The following is a 16,516-nucleotide window of genomic DNA, read 5'->3' as shown; positions in this document are numbered from 1 at the left end:
AACAGCCGTTGTAAAAATATATATTTCTTTAGATTAATTCAAAAGAAGAACAAGACTACTTTAAATCAAATCAGCTAACTTCATTTTCGCCTTGACAAGATCGAAATATTTATTTATATGACAAGTCGACTGCTTAACCATGTAAATCTAATATTTATATTTTCCAAAATTGTATTACTAATGTAGATTAATTTTTACAACAAATTATGGAACAACTATATACATATAGAGTGAACATTCACAAAAGGACAAAATCATTGTAGGTTCCATTAACAAATTACTTTTTTTCAATCTTTTATCATGATAATACATTTAAAATTAAAGAACAAAACAATCGTTTGGCTTCAAAAGATTAACTATTTCATTGAACTAGCACGACTACTGTGTTTGTAAAGTTTTGCATTAAAATAAATTTGATTATTTTGTGTACATGTAATTGTATTCATCGTAATTTGCATGTGTAATGTGTGATTCCTGTCATCATTTTTGTGTATTCCTTTGATCCTTTCAACCATTCTTCCTTTGTGTAAATCTTCCGTCATATTATGACCTCTCCCTTTGTGTTACCCACATCTGATCAACCTATTGTGTTCTGTTTGTCTGTTTCTTTCTTTTCTCACCCACTCGCCCACTCGCCCACCCACCCACCGAACCAGACCAACGGAAGACATTTGTGTCTTAATTCAGGAATTACATATTGAATCTTCGCAAAAGTGAAGGCTATATATAATCCTTTTTTTTTTCATCGTTTTCCTTTTGAATGTTTTTCAGTTCCCAAGTGGTATGACATTATCTTCTTTTTTATTCCTTCAAATCTCAAATTAAAATTTAATCAATTAAAATAAAATGTGATATGATTAAATTACAATCAACTGTATTTTTTTCTTCTTTTTTGATCGAATATACAAACAGCAAAATTCATAAATCGGGAAAGAGATACCATATCTCAGGAGAAGTGTTTGCTCCTATATATGACGCATATAATTGTTTTAGTTCTTCTCAATATCTTAAATGTTATACGGAAATCAAAAGATAAGTAGGCCTCTGACAATTGTCAATGACGTTTACCTTATCTTAAAGACACACGTTGTAAACAAAAATTGTATAAAGCTTTTATGCCTTTATTCAGATTTCCATATACAAAATTATAAAGAAGAACTTAAATTTTGTTACATAAACATAGAACATTGTATCCTACATTATAAACACAGACATATTAAAAACTTTATTTTGTATAAGTATCCAAACTAATATAGTACAAAAGTACAGAAATTGTGATACAATTCTACAATTTGGGAGGAAAACAAAAAAAGAAGATTTTTCAATAAAGACAAAAGCTAAAGGTAATACTTCATATTAATATTTTCTGACACAACGTCATGAAAATTAATTTTTTTTTTTACAGTATAACTTCTATGCAAATTAATTAGTTCAATATTTAATTAAGCAATCTGAATCATTTGGGACCACTGTAAGAGGTGCAGCGCCATGCACCTCTTGGTAAGAAAACATGGAATGAGAGAGGAAACTAATCTCAAAAGGCTGAATTTAAACAGCGTGAGATAAAACCAGAATATAACAGCTTCAGTGGTAAACGAACCTACTGCATCTAAGAGTAGTTTATTGAGAGTCATGGTAAGATACTACCCTACAGCAACCACCGTTTAACAAAATTATGTTAACGACATAATTATAAAGTATGACATATATATTGGTTATGAATATGGTTATCATTTAGAATATATATTGACGAACACTGCGCCGTCTTTAATATCTAGTTCATATTGGCAGTTGAAATTGATTTAAATCATAAACTTAAAATACGGAGCTACACAAATAGCGTATAATAGTAAAGTGTATATGCTCCATATCAAAGCCATTTATGTCTGAGTAATAGCAACAAAACATATTCTGAGATTTGTTTTCTCCAAATAATGAAAAAATAAAAAGCCTACAAAAAGCGTCGATATGATTATCCACTTATGCATGCATTTGCAGAGATTACAAAACAGTGGCTTTGTCCTCACGCGTCGATCCACTCGTTGTACCGAAGTTCACTGCGAAGACTCAGCACTACAGATACAGAGGGGAAAAAAGAAAAAGAAAAACGCCATCAACATTAATTATGTTGCTTTGGCTCTCTTTTCTGCCCACCATCACTTTTCTGGTCTCTGGGCCTGGATCTCTCATTTATGATTATATTTCTATATTACTGTTATTATCAATACTATTGTTGTTATTATCCATTTTATTAGTATCAATATTTACATCATTATTATAATTATATTATTATTATTATCATTAATATTATTATTATTATAAAAAATTTTTAATTACTATTATCAATTGTCTTCTTCTTCTTCTTTAAAATGTTATTATTATCATTACTATAAGTATTATCATAAAAATAAATTTCATTATTGATAAACTTTTTCCAAATTGCTTCGAAACAGTTTAATTAAAAATTCAACTGCGTGACCCATACTCAACCTCATGTTTAAGAGAACTTTACTGGACGTAGGTAGGGTTTTCATGTACTTCAGCCTGGTCCATTGCAGGGTTCATCTTGCTATACAAGAAACAAATTCAAACAAAATAAATGAAGAGCGAAATGCAGTTTGAGGAGGGAATAAGAAAGTATTCATTATATTGACGATGGAATATACGAATGAACGGGATTGTGTGATGGTGTCAGATGAGGCTTGTGATAGTTGTACGACACTCGTTCCGAGTGACCATTTGTATCCTTTGCGGTAATTGTCCTACGAATTTCTAGCCTTAACACTGGAACCCAACACTATAGCTAAACTTAACGCTAATCCTAAGCCTAACCTACACGCGGATTACAACTCTTATCCTTACCCCAACATTTTGAGGAAATGGAGCAAGGAATAATTGTCAGCGTGACGAGTGTCGGAGCACCCTCTCGACACCTTATGCAAGAAATGACTTACAGGTGAAGACCCATATCTGTTAAACGATCAGTATGGCAAAGACTTGTGGAGAAAAAAAAAATCTATTTTAGACAGTATCAATATATCCATATCGATCAACTATTAACACGTGCAAAAATGACACTTAATTTCATGATAACCGTACTTGTCTATGTGCCTTTTGCGCCAACAAAATAAATGCAGCATACCTAATGGACGGTGGACGTTTCTTTGGTCCGCAGATCTGAACGACGATAAGCACGATCACGACGATAAGAATTACCGATCCAAAAGATATTCCGATGATTGCGGGCGTCGAAAGAACTGTAGGGAAAGAGGAAATACTTAATATTGACGTTAAAAATTGATACATTGATACACTAAATGCAATTAAGCAGATACAATAAAGAGTAGCTAAGCCTGATTTAGCCAAACGGATTTTTATAATCATGACATTTTTTTATTTGATCTGTAAGGCTATCTTGTAGATGACAAAGATTAAGGTATTTTGTTTTATTAAGCGGGATAAGAAATTTCTTTCATCTAGTAGACAGAATCGAATACCTAAATTCTAACATTTAAACAAATATGTAAGGGTACATTTGACATTGCCCTCACTAAATTCTCACCTTGACCAGTTGGCGTCCTTGCAGTCTTGAAAGTTTCCGTAACATGCCCCTTTGTTACGTCAGAGGTCATAGGGATTGTCTGCCCGGATGCCTCAATGATGCACGCCGGGGTATCGCCATCACTCCACGTACCACCTGATTGGCAGGTTAAGTTGACCACGTGACTTAGTACGAAGCCAGCATCGCACACGAATCTGGCCACGCCCCCTGACATGTAGGTCGTCACGATGGCACTTCCGTTAGCAGGAGCGGGAAGAGTTGGGCAACTCACTGAAGATATGAACAGAATATGAACAAAGGAAATACAGGTACGAAACAGTATAGCCTGCCATGAGGCTACATGCACGCTACCGTTAAAGTACTTTGTATATGCGCTGTCATTTGCATGTTTGCACGCATTCATAATAGCAGTTACTGTTTATGCTCATTGTAGTGTGCTGTGTGTTTCGCAAGCGCTTGCCATAGATCCATCGCGTTAATCAGATTATCTCAAAAAAAACCTGGCATGGGGGAATTGGGGCTTGGCACAATGGGGATAAGCCCTGTGGCATGAACATTCAGTGTAAGTTTCGTTTGATTTTGTGAGAAATCATTTTCCTTTTTTTTTTTTACCAGAACTCACCTTTATCTTTGAAAGCCCGTTACAGACATGGTGTTATTTTGCTGACCAAAGACAGCGTCAGTGACTCGCGAGATCTTTGACATGCCATGTGAGAGTGAAATCAAAACCAACATGAATGCGAAATGAAAATTTTAAACGCTGCCTTGAATTACTGGTGAATGGCTGTTTACTTCCTAAGTTATAGTGCAGGTAATAACGAAAATGACATGACGCCTCTTGCGCAACGCGGGCAAAACAGAGAGGCGCATTCTTGCGCTAGTTCATCATAACCTTGCGTAAAGAAGTTGCGTCCGTGTCTACAGGCTCTATCGCGTTATGTTGATACTACATGAATGTGATTGGTTCAATAGAATGAAGTTTTGTTAGCAACAGGTTTGAAATTGTAAAATATACCGAACGATGCTCTGTTGTCGACCGCCTGCTGATACTGCACGAGTGCCTCCACGGAATTCTGGGCAAAACTCTGCGACCCCGTTGTCTGGTAGTCGAAGATACAGAACGGGTTCCCACCGCAGACCTCTACCACTAAGCTTTGGTTTACAGAAGGGTTGGCGACAGGCTCAAAGACAGGAGTGTAATTGCGGTTGGTATGAGATTCGTGGTCCGTGCCCAGTTCGTAGTAGAACAACGATTCTGCTGCATCGATTTCCCCTGTAAGAGAGTGACCAACAATGCATACATGTATTTCTTTGTAACGCACATGAGTGTTCAAGATCAGAAGCAACGACGCTATGGAGGATATCTAAAGAATCCTGTTATACTTTGGGAGGGGATGGCCTCTTCGATACCCGAGGTTAAGGAGAAGGCTGAGTTGTAATGAATAATGTATTAAATGAATAATCTATGAAGTTTGTTGTTGTTGTTGTAATGGAAGTTTGAAAGAATATGTTGCACTATGTTGCACTAAAAAATGATTGCTTGTCAAATGCTCTCATTCGACATATGACAAGAACTTCCGAGCAAACATTTATGTAAAATGTGTGTTTAGTATCCAAAACCATTATGTGTGTGCAGTGCATGTTATGTCAGCAAGATTGAGTCGATTTTTTTTGTAATTTTGATTATCATAAAAACCTCATAGCGGACTCCAATACCTCTATCTCTATCAATAGTACTTAATAAACTTTGCAAAATAAATGAATTCATACAAAATGTATTACGCCGGATGACCAGATTTCAACCATATCTTGAATACCTCACATTTGTTCACTCTCTGTTATTAGGGGCTTTTCGTTTGTGTGGACGAGGACGGCGTTCACGTCCTCTAACGATGCGAATTGGCGTCAGACACCCGTCCTGTTCACTACCTTATAACCCTTTTCGTTTTAAGTCGACCCCCGTTCTCTACACGATGACGTAATGGCCCCCGCACGCGCTTATTCAATTTCTCCTTCTTTCACTTCTTATTTTGTTCTTCGTTAATTATTCTATTATACTCTCTCTATTTTCCTTATGTTATTCTTTGTTTTTCCTTCTTTCATCTTCTCTTCTATCTTTCCATTGTCTATTCTTAATCATTTTCTCTTTCTGTCTTTCCTAATGTTATTGTTGTTGTTATCATTCTATCATTTTTCTTTCTATCTTTCCTCATATTATTCTTTGTTTCTTCCTTCTATCATCTTCTCTTATGTTATTCTTTGTTTTTATCATTCTATCACTTTCTCTTTTTGTATTTCCTTATGTAATTCTTCTTTTTTTTCCTTCTTTCACCTTCTCTTTCTGTCTTTCCTTATGTTTTTCTTTGTTTTTTCCTTCTTTTACCTTCTCTTTCTGTCTTTCCTTATGTTATTCTTTGTTTTTTCCTTCTTTCACTTTCTCTTCAGTCTTTCCTTATGTTATTCTTTGTGTTTTCCTTCTTTCACCTTCTCTTTCTGTCTTTCCTTATGTTATTCTTTGTGTTTTCCTTCTTTCACCTTCTCTTTCTGTCTTTCCTTATGTTATTCTTTGTTTTTTCCTTCTTTCACCTTCTCTTTCTGTCTTTCCTCATGTTATTCTTCGTTTCTTCCTTTTTTTTCATCTTCTCTTATGTTATTCTTTGTTTTTATCTTTCTATCACTTTCTCTTTTTGTATTTCCTTATGTTATTCTTTGTTTTTTCCTTCTTTCACCTTCTCTTTCTGTCTTTCCTTATGTTATACTTTGTTTTGTCCTTCTTTCACCTTTTCTTTCTGTCTTTCCTCATGTTATTCTTTGTTTTTTCCTTCCTTCACTTTCTCTTTCTGTCTTTCCTTATGTTATTCTTTGTTTTTTCCTTCCTTCACTTTCTCTTTCTGTTTTTCCTTATGCTATTCTTTGTTTTTTCCTTCTTCACTTTCTCTTTTTGTATTTCCTTATGTTATTCTTTGTTTTTTCCCTTCTTTCACCTTCTTTTTCTGTCTTTTTTATGTTATTCTTTGTTTCTTCCTTCTTTCAACTTAATTCTCTTATGTTATTCTTTGTTTTTATCATTCTATTACTTTCTCTTTCTGTCTTTCCTTATGTTAGTCTTTGTTTTTTCCTTCTATTGTCTTCTCTTATGTTATTCTTTGTTTTTATCATTCTATCACTTTCTCTTTCAGTCTTTCCTTATGTTAGTCTTTGTTTCTTCCTTCTATCACCTTTTTTAAAAATGTTATTCTTTGTTTTTTTAATCATTCTATCCCTTTCTCTTTCTGTTTTTACTTTCTGATTTACGCTGCGATGTAGCAAGATGACGTCATTCTGACGACGGGTCACTAGTTTTCTGACGAACCTCAAATCATCGATGAACGGGTTCGCAAATGTGGCCTGACGACGCCAGACGACCCGACGCATGCGCAGATCGCCGAAATGACGTCTTATATTTGACGTCGACTATGTCGACGTGACAAACGAAAAACCCCTACTATTCTACCTAGGACGGGAAAATTGAGTCAAGGTAATGAAGATTATAGACGAATGACTTTCAGACGTCGCAGCAAATAGAGCCTATTTCTGTTTAGGTGAATTATAATTAGTGTCAATAATGCATGTACTTCGAAATCAAGTGAATGAAAGATAAGTATGAACAATATTAACATACAGTGAGAGAAAAGTGTTGAGGAGAAAAAATTGTAATCTTACACAGTAATCCAAATTGGTAATGCAACTGCTCAGTAGTCAAATTAGGTGAGAGGAAAGATCCTTGAGGAGTTAAGAAATCGTCGCTGGGATTGCCATTCCACGTTCCCATCAGGCCTTGCGTCTGACCCCGGAAGGAATCTGGAGCTACAAGAAGAATGCTCATTGCCCCCTCTGATGCTTTTAGATTCAGCCCTACCCCTCCGTCGAAAGCTACAATTATTCCATCTGAGGTAATGTTGCGACCAGTTACCGAGACCCCTAAGAAATTGAATAGAAGCAAACAGATTGGTACAAAAGAACTCAACGATTCATGTTATTGATTAACTTATTGTAAACATCAAACAATCGGTATTAAAAGAAAATATGAATAAATGAAGTATCTGAAATAATTTAGTTCTGCTCACTAGAAATGTTCGGTTCTCGTATACCGCATATCACATTAAACATCGTCTCTATGCGTTTCCTGAGAGCTTTGAAAGATTATTACCTGTGGCTTGTGGAAAAAAAGGGATCCCTATGAAAGCTTGGAGATTCTTGGTTCGAAACTACATCAGAATTGACAATGGTGCAATACTCCTCGATACCAAGTTACTCGAAAAGTGTAAGTCTTTCAACTTTTGAACTGACCAAGGTCTCCTGGTCACCTTCCCACTACTGCTAATAAATTGCATTATTAGCATCTTCTCGATAAGAAGAAGAGGAACAAATTTGAATGATAAATAAATAAATTAATATAATTCTTACCGCATAACAGAAATACTAATACAAAAAATTAGTCGATAGACGTGATATGCTCCAAGAAATGTGAGCAATATAGAATAACATTGTGTTTTTAATTTCTGATACCTGAATATGACCACCGAGAAGCCTGATCGAAATCAATCCTTGTGAAGTTTTGTCCATCCTCGGCTAGTCGGACATAGGCATCAAGAACCCTGCGCTCATTGGTTTGAACATGAATGACATCACTATCGCCAAATCGTGCTGCCATGGCAACAAACACCGTTGCATCGGACGTTCCTGCGACGGAAGGTGCAGTAAGAAATACATTTTGATACGATAATTTCTTCCACTAACAAATAACATATTATATTTTCCTATAGAATGAACAAATGTGAAAGTGTCAGATATTACAGACAAAACACCCTGACTACTCTATTCACTATGAACAGGATGAATGATCTAGCGTTAGGTTCATCATTGGGCATAGACAGCAGTGTTTCCCCTCTTAGAAAGAATATGGTTAACTAGATGGATCTTCGACTGCGTGCAGCCGAAAATGATGCCCCCGCCATAGATAGATTTTACAAACCAAATCAGACGCAATTACAAAATTCAAGTTTGATTGTAATCCATTAGCAGGTTCTCAGAATATCGTGCCTATTTTGTATATACACGTATGACCCTTTGATCTTAGACCTCAAAATGATCCTGAATTGCCTCAAAAAGGTGCTAAGTTTTGGGAAATATTGACAATTGGGTGGATAGTAATTCTTAAAAAGGTTGATATATTATAAGCATTAGACAATTTAGCCCCTATAACACTTCTGCTTTCGAGGAATTATATAATCAAAATTCACCGGTGCTCCCGGTAAATTTAAAATATTTCAAATAGCGCCTAAGGCCATTCCATGGCAGCTGCGACCATGAAAATCTCAGAATATGCAGTTCTGATATATAATTTCCAAAAAGGAATAGCAAATCGATTGTAGTCAAGCAAAATTTGTTTTAAAGCTTAAGTAATATCAGTCTTGAGAGGGAGCTATACAACATAACGAGTTTATCATTTACAATTTAATCACTTTAGACTCGATTTCAACCGCGACAACGATCATTGAATGTTGTAAAATCGCATATGCTTCCAATATCTTCATTTGAACCAAATTCATGAACCCATACCAAAACTTGGTATTACCTTTAAATGCCCCTTTCACATAGGTTTGTAGAAAAAAGACATTTAGAAGCTCAGGTCAATTTCAAGAACTCTTTTAAAACCAATTCACGATGAGAAGATATAATAACTTAATTCTTGTTGCAAAAGTTCCTGTCAATAAAACCGTATAAAGACTATCAGGATTTTTATTGTATCTGAGTAAACTCGCAAACGGATGTAAAATCGGATAGACATCGACGTGACAATAAATGTTAACTGAAGACTGAGCTAAAACAATAAATGGAAGATGATTTTACCAACGAGAGGAGCCGCTCTTGCTTGTAAGATAAAGATGTCATTCAGCGCGTTCAGCATAGTAAATTCACCGTGACCGTTGAACGTGTACGTGGTCGAGTCAAGAGTTGAAATATGTGGATCGCCATTGCCCAATGCTATGTTGTGACAAAGATAGAGAGAAAGAGTGAAAGAAGGAGAAAACTAAATTTAGTAAATGATATTATACGGGAAAGGATCTGGGGATTGTTGTGCTCTTAAAGAGAAGGTTGGGTTCTGGAAAACTGTGAGGGGGAGCGCTTATATGAGTGTGTGCGCGTGAGTGCGTGAGTAGATACACTACTCGAACCATTTGTCAACAATGTTTTGAATTTCATTGTTTGCCTTTGTCGGCTAAAAAAAAATTAAAAATTGATTATTTTGTTCGGATTGTTAATATAATAACTTACGGCTCCTTCAGACATGAAGAGGTAAAACGAGGCGTTTTTTAATGACGTAAAGTATGATACGCTTCATATGTCTGTATCTTATACAACACCAAGCAAAGAGAATACACGTAGGACCTTTTTCATGTTTGTTGCGCGCAGTTGCCATTTATTTACACGTCACAATTAAAAACTGCGACGGATTGCCGCGTCTCATCTAAACAAGTCTATATGGTTGCACATATTTGTCATCCTGTTGATATGGAGAAGTTATTTAGGTCCAATTAGCTTTCAAAAATTTGATTTAACAGGAATACCTGGAGGAGGCGGTACATAGTTGTTGCAAGTTTGAGAAGGCCGTAGTAATCCAAAAAATGTACACTCGGAATGCTGGGGTCCACCATAAGAACAGCAGTATGTCCAGGGCAAGATGTCGACGAGGAAGTGCGACAGATATGGAACCTGAATAATTGATGGAACTCATAATTTATGATATTATTCATAACTTTCACAGTAAAGCGAACGAGTATAGCGTCAAATAAACAAAAGCAATGTTATTAAGATGAACGTTAGTTCAGGTAATTTCTCATTTTATATAATCACTGTAAACCATAGTAAAAAAAAAAGAGACTAACTCACAGTCGCTCTTTGATGTAGACTTAGCAGTTATTTGAATTTAGTATTTAACCAAATACTCACTGACTTACATTTGGTCGATATTTTCTTGTCTATTGTTTTGCAAATAGTTCATATATACTGTTTTCTATTGTCGAAAGAGGCCACACAACTTTGCAATAAATTAGTGTTAGCATATATACATAAACATATATACACACTGTTTTCCATAAAGTTGGAATACATTTTCGTCTACCCTTTTTATACAATGATTGTGACAGCATGATGTATTCTTGATAGACACAAATTATATTATCTCGTAACCGTATTGATTAATCTAAAGAGTCGTACAGAGTGATCTATATAGTTTTGGGAAGATATATACCTTTTCTATGATACTGTCACAATCATTTCATCAAAAGCGGTAAAGAAAAATTATTCCAAATTTATAGGCAATAGCGTATTTATATACAAATGGGCGTGCGTGTGCGTGCGTGTTGTGAGTGGTTGACTTGTTTCTCCTTAACCTTATATACCCCTCTCTTTTTGTTCTACTATCTGTTTGATAAAGATTTCGCCAAATACATAACACTATGAAACGGATCATACCTTCTGAGGTTCCCCATATGGGTTGACGCCCCCATGGTGGTATCGATGACTGTAGCCCCCTCCCAGACTATTAAAGACATTGATAATCATTCCATCAAAACCATAGCAACACTCTTGTCCCCCTCCTAGTTGGCTGGAAAAAAAAGGAGACGTTGGTGTTTAACAAAAAAAGTATATCCATATGTGTATATACACATAAACATAAACGGTAACGATGTATCTGGTAAAAGGCTTTATAAGAATCGTAATTGGAATCGTAATGATTAATATCAATATAGTTGGCAGAAGCTAACTATTTTACATTTATAAAGGGCAATCCTACCTTTGTAATTTTAATTTAATGAAAGAAACAGAGTGGTGAAAGTTTGAAATAAATCGGATAAATCATAAAAAAGTTATGAATGTTTGAAATATGAGATCACTACAGCTTGGCGAATCTCAGGTTTGCTATGTATTGGATTGAAATATCACTAATTTCTGTTTTTCTCCCAAGTGCCTTCACCCTTCGGGCACAACTAAAAATACACTATGGAGAGTATATTATTAAATGTCCTTATACAGAAGGGGCTATCTCGAGTCATACATTTCGGAAAATTAACATTTGAGTAATTTTGTGTGTTGAAACCAACTGGAAAGTTATCCTACACTACATCACAAAGACTTTACCGATTTAGCCAATTTGAAGAGCCCATACCTATAGTGATGGCAACTTTTCAAAATTGATACCTTTTCTAATTGTTGACCGATTTCATTTTAACTTTCGAAAGTAGTATGCTAGCAAGTTTGGATTTCCCTTTAATAATTACAACGAAATACCTTGGTGTATTTGCTCGTACGCAGTGCATCGCCCCAGGTTTATGGATGCAGTTGCTAGGCGACGAGATGTCAATATCACACAGCGGATGCGGACTGAACCTTCCTATGTCGATCTGGGCCTGGTCAAGTGTACATGGGCACGGGGGCGTGACGTATAGAAAGTAGAATTCAGACCGAACTTCTTTTCCGATCCAATCATGGCACCAAAATGTTACGTCATCGCCATTAAACCACTGTAGAACATGGACCCTGCTCCAGAGGGCAGCCCGACTAGAACTAGAAGAACCCGAGAAAAAAATGAATAGGGGAACCAAGAAAATACGTTTAAAAATTGTTTATAACCCACAAAGCAATAATTCTGCGACACGTCTGGTCTAGTATAAGGTCACATGACAAATAAAAAAATTGCATATTCTTGGCATTCGTAGTGATAAGCATGTTATGGGCTACATCGTCTTCCCTCGCCTTCAGCTCGGGAAGACGGTAGCCTCGAGATTACCTATGCAACAATAGTCGGTCAGAGTCCAACGAATCTACGAACTTGATATAAATTATTTCTAACGATATATGATCTCAAACTACATTTTTAGTACAAGATATCAAATTTGATTTAATTCTTACTCTCCTCCTTGACCTTCAGATTCCATGACCCCAATAACACCGACGTCGTAATGAATGTCAAGGTCTGGTAACCCTGAGACACTGTGGTGACCGAGATGATAGTCAATTCCAAGTGCCACTACAACCAAAGGTCCACTAAACTCCACGTCATTGTCTTCTCGGTAGCCGTAGACAACGATGTCAACCTCGTCTACGCTTTCGAAGGCATATGTGTTCCACGTGATTTCGAAGTAAGACTCTCTTTGGTTGCTCTCCATAACCGAAGCAAATACATTGTCAGGAACGTCCTCGACACTGACTAATAGGCAAATCAGAAAAATTCATCGTCTAGATAATCTGGACGTCATAAATAAGGGTTCGTCGACATCCTTTTGAAACGCTATTATTATAATAACCCCGCGTTTCAATGGGATGCCGGCGAACGTGTATTTGTGATAGTTTCGTCAAACGATGCTCAGGTATAACCATGATAACGAAGCTATTATCTTTCAGATTTATGCGTAAGTCCAGTGTCAACCTCCTATTAAAGGGCATTATTTAAGGACTTCAAGCTCGATGTTTATGTTTTAACTCTTCTGTATTATTACTTGCAATTAAATAATTATGAACAAATTGTAATCCACTTTGTATGTTGCTTAAGTATATTAAGATTTTTTTTCTCGAGAAAGATGAAGAAAATGAAGAATGAACTGAAGTCAAACAATTACAAGTTGTTTATTGGTTGGAAGTATTTGGTTGGAAGTTAAAGAAGATTCGGAGCATTAACATATCATTAATTTATGAATAGCTTAACTTTTTAAAGAGCTTCCGGATAAATATTTTGATAGGCAAACCTGCAATCTAAGCCAACGATTCTGATCTGATCACAAAATAAGGTGGAAATGTTAGAGGTTTTTTTTTTATTTATTTTTTTTAACAATAAATAGAAGACGATGTTTATTTGAACGTACTGATTGTGAACAATCCAGTGAAATCAAACGTGACTCCATCGTCTAGAGACACTCTCAAGGGAATCCGTCCAATTTTGTAGAAAGTCGGCGAAACACAGAGTGCGATCTTGTCGGACAGAAGTCTTCCAGAAGTCTCGAATCCGTCGAAATCACAGATAATCAGGCTGGTTGCGTTGAAGCACGGTCCGTTGATTAGAACTTGAGTTCCACCAAGCATTGAACCAACCAATGGGAACAGTGAAATCGAGCCTGTTAAGATGAAAACAACCTGTGGTCACTGAAGTGGAATACACATGGACGTGTCATACGAATATTACGGGCTCCGGTGCTCATACGTACTAGGTTATCTCTCGTAATACATTTAAAAAGCTCATGCGGGTGGATAGAGAAAGACACACACATACACACGTACGTGCGCGCGCTCGTACCCCACCCACGCACACTCCCTCGTCTGCCATGTTTTGAATCATATATAAAGAGATGACAGATTTGTTTTCATCTTCTATTTGACCGAAGCCAAGTGTCTCATTTTCACCCATTTATGATATATTATATTAGTTTCATTTTACAAAAAGAAGACGAAGAAGTAGTTCAAGATACAATGAATATATCAAAGGAAGAACGACATGTTGATATCAAAATAAAGGAAACCCAGGAACCACAACTAACAGTTTATGTTTGTGTGTTGTAGAACTGTCCGATAGGAAAAAAACAAGTGAGTTCATGGAAAGGCAGGGTGAGGATGAAACTGTGTTGGAAGTGGAAAAAAGAAGTGGATTGAGAAGGATGGGTGTTGAGAAGAGAAGATGAACTTGTTAAAGAGTGTGGGATCTGGAAGAGGGTGGCATAAGTGGGAAAAGAAGACCAACGATTTCATGGAAAGATATTTGTAAAGAAAGATAGCAGTAAAGTTGGTCAAAATTGGGAGGATGCTCAAGATTAAGACAAGATTAAGAGGGGATAAGGAGTGTCATCATGACCTGGAAGTCAGTAAGAGGGAAAATGCTGAAAATGGTCATGATGATTACGTCAGTAATAGCAAGAATTGTGTTGATTGTTTACACACCGGAGGTTGTACATTCTAGTCCTTCGATGTTGGAGTTGTCTGTCCTGAACACCCATCTTCCAGGTACACCGATGTTCGATGTCGTTTCGATATCGACGACGGCCGCTGTCCGAGATCCAGGGGCACTGTAAAAGATCACTCCATCACCAGCGTTGAATCCAACCTAAGAGCCAAGCAAGTGAACTTTGAAGCAATATTCCCAAATAAACCTTGAAAGGGGTCTGAGTAATGTTTTTATTCGTCTTTTGGGGGCAGTACGGTCCGGTGTTGGTGTGTCTCAAAAGAAAAGAGTGAAAATCGTCAGAGTTGTTATTTCTTTCTATTAGTTAATGAGAAACTCAATTTACATACTTCTGACTTCTCTCATATGTTTTTTGATTGGTCCCCAAGTTAAAGAATAAAACAATATATGTCTATTCTCTTTACATGCTGCATATATCATTCAAACGGGTTTTAGATTCCAGCAGTGCATCATTACATGCACTGAATCTTTAAGCCTTAAGTTATAGGACAGAACATTTCATTTCAGCTTCTTGAAGACCAACATCATGTCACCAAACTGACCACAAATTCTCTTACACCAAATGTTGGAGAATTAGTCTGTCTGCACTCGACTGAGGTATTATTTCATAAATGGGAGGGGCTACTGTAATACATGAGCTCGTTACCGTATATATAGGCGTGTACCCTTTTTATAAGAAGAGGAAGCTACGAACCAAATGATTTAATGATTAACCTGAGCGGGGGTTCCACCAAGACCAGTACCACTATCACCACCACTGGCAGCTCCTGTTGTCCAGTTGATATCACCGTAATTAAAGATGGCGAAGGAATATCGACCATCTGTCACCATCACAGCTTGAAATGAATTCCTCTGATTTAGAAGAAAAATATCAAAACTATCAAAATCTATATCTTTATATGAATATGAAATGATTTTTGATGAAACCAAAAGGGGTAGCACGGCAGGATAGTGAATGAAATGCTTCTCAACTTTCAGTTTTAAATGTTAGTGAAAGAAAAAGACGGACCGCAGTATATACAAAAAAGTTCCTAAAAGTAAAATAAGAAATAACAAAAAAAATGGCAAAAACATAGATTGCTTGATGGGGGGAAATGAATATTTAGTCTTATAATTTGTTTACACATTTTCAAAGGTTTGCATGGCCAGCATGATTTCTAAAAGGTTTGACTTGGGTGTAATACCTGTAATCCATTTGTCGCGTATACAAATTGGCCGACAGGACAAATGCCCTCTAGTACTTGCAAGACTCTGTAGATTGCCAGGGATTTTGTGGATTCTTGTGGAAAGCCGTCAGGAGATTTTTCAAAAATCATATCACGCTATCATGAAACAGTACCTGATCATCAAGTTGGTGACAGATGATAAATGAGTAGGTCCAGCGGCGAACAATAGATTAAACCAGTGTACTTACGATGGAGGTATCAGAAGCACCGAAGAAAGCCACGCTGTCCCAGGTCGTTATGTACATCCATGACGACACAAAGTCTCTCATGTCAACAAATGATGCTCTTATAATATCATCAGCTTCGAGGAATATAGCGTCGTTCTGGGCGAATCGTAAGACTTGTCGATAGGATAGAGTCCCACCATTAGTCGTGTCGATATCAGCCCAGAATGGGGTCAAAAGACGTCGGCCATCATCGAGTGGAAACGGATCGGGGGTAAATTGCGAAACACTCACCAAGAACGAGATGACACCGTTATTGTTGACCTGCATCAACGTTTATAGAAAAGCGATTGGTAGTACATGTTAGTGACAATGAAGGGAATATCATAAACACGGGTTCAACACAGATAGGGAGAAAGATATAGAAGACGGTGGTAACTATCAACTTAGATTATTCATGTCGAAAGTTGAAAATAAAACGAACCAGTATAATTTGTAGGAAAAGAGACAATTAATTAGTGCATACAGATACACACACACACACACTTAGAGAAAGAGAGGGAAAAGATGT

At 36.6% G+C, this 16,516-nt stretch overlaps 2 protein-coding genes across 2 annotated transcripts; both read right to left on the bottom strand.

Annotated features, from left to right (window-relative positions):
- Positions 1-170: 170 nt before the first annotated feature.
- LOC105446573 (sushi domain-containing protein 2-like) lies at positions 171-12,809 on the bottom strand. The gene is made up of 12 exons (XM_030979659.1): positions 12,518-12,809; positions 11,897-12,172; positions 11,081-11,213; positions 10,174-10,318; positions 9,455-9,589; positions 8,111-8,284; positions 7,265-7,522; positions 4,578-4,835; positions 3,563-3,832; positions 3,143-3,257; positions 2,513-2,569; positions 171-2,073 (listed from the first exon to the last, which is right to left on the bottom strand). The coding sequence occupies exons 1-12, from the start codon at positions 12,772-12,774 to the stop codon at positions 2,055-2,057; spliced, it is 2,097 nt and encodes a 698-aa protein (XP_030835519.1). The 5' UTR covers positions 12,775-12,809; the 3' UTR covers positions 171-2,054.
- Positions 12,810-14,525: 1,716 nt separating this feature from the next.
- Positions 14,526-16,275, bottom strand: LOC115921564 (sushi, nidogen and EGF-like domain-containing protein 1). The gene is made up of 3 exons (XM_030979121.1): positions 15,970-16,275; positions 15,270-15,407; positions 14,526-14,696 (listed from the first exon to the last, which is right to left on the bottom strand). Exons 1-3 carry the CDS (start codon positions 16,273-16,275, stop codon positions 14,526-14,528), a joined length of 615 nt encoding a protein of 204 aa, XP_030834981.1.
- Positions 16,276-16,516: the final 241 nt, after the last annotated feature.

The sequence above is a fragment of the Strongylocentrotus purpuratus genome, unplaced genomic scaffold (assembly GCF_000002235.5).
Source record: "Strongylocentrotus purpuratus isolate Spur 01 unplaced genomic scaffold, Spur_5.0 spur5_scaffold_10, whole genome shotgun sequence".
Taxonomy (NCBI): Eukaryota; Metazoa; Echinodermata; class Echinoidea; order Camarodonta; family Strongylocentrotidae; genus Strongylocentrotus; species Strongylocentrotus purpuratus.
The sequence above is the reverse complement of the archived record's forward strand: the minus strand, read 5'-3'. Positions and strand labels throughout refer to the sequence as shown.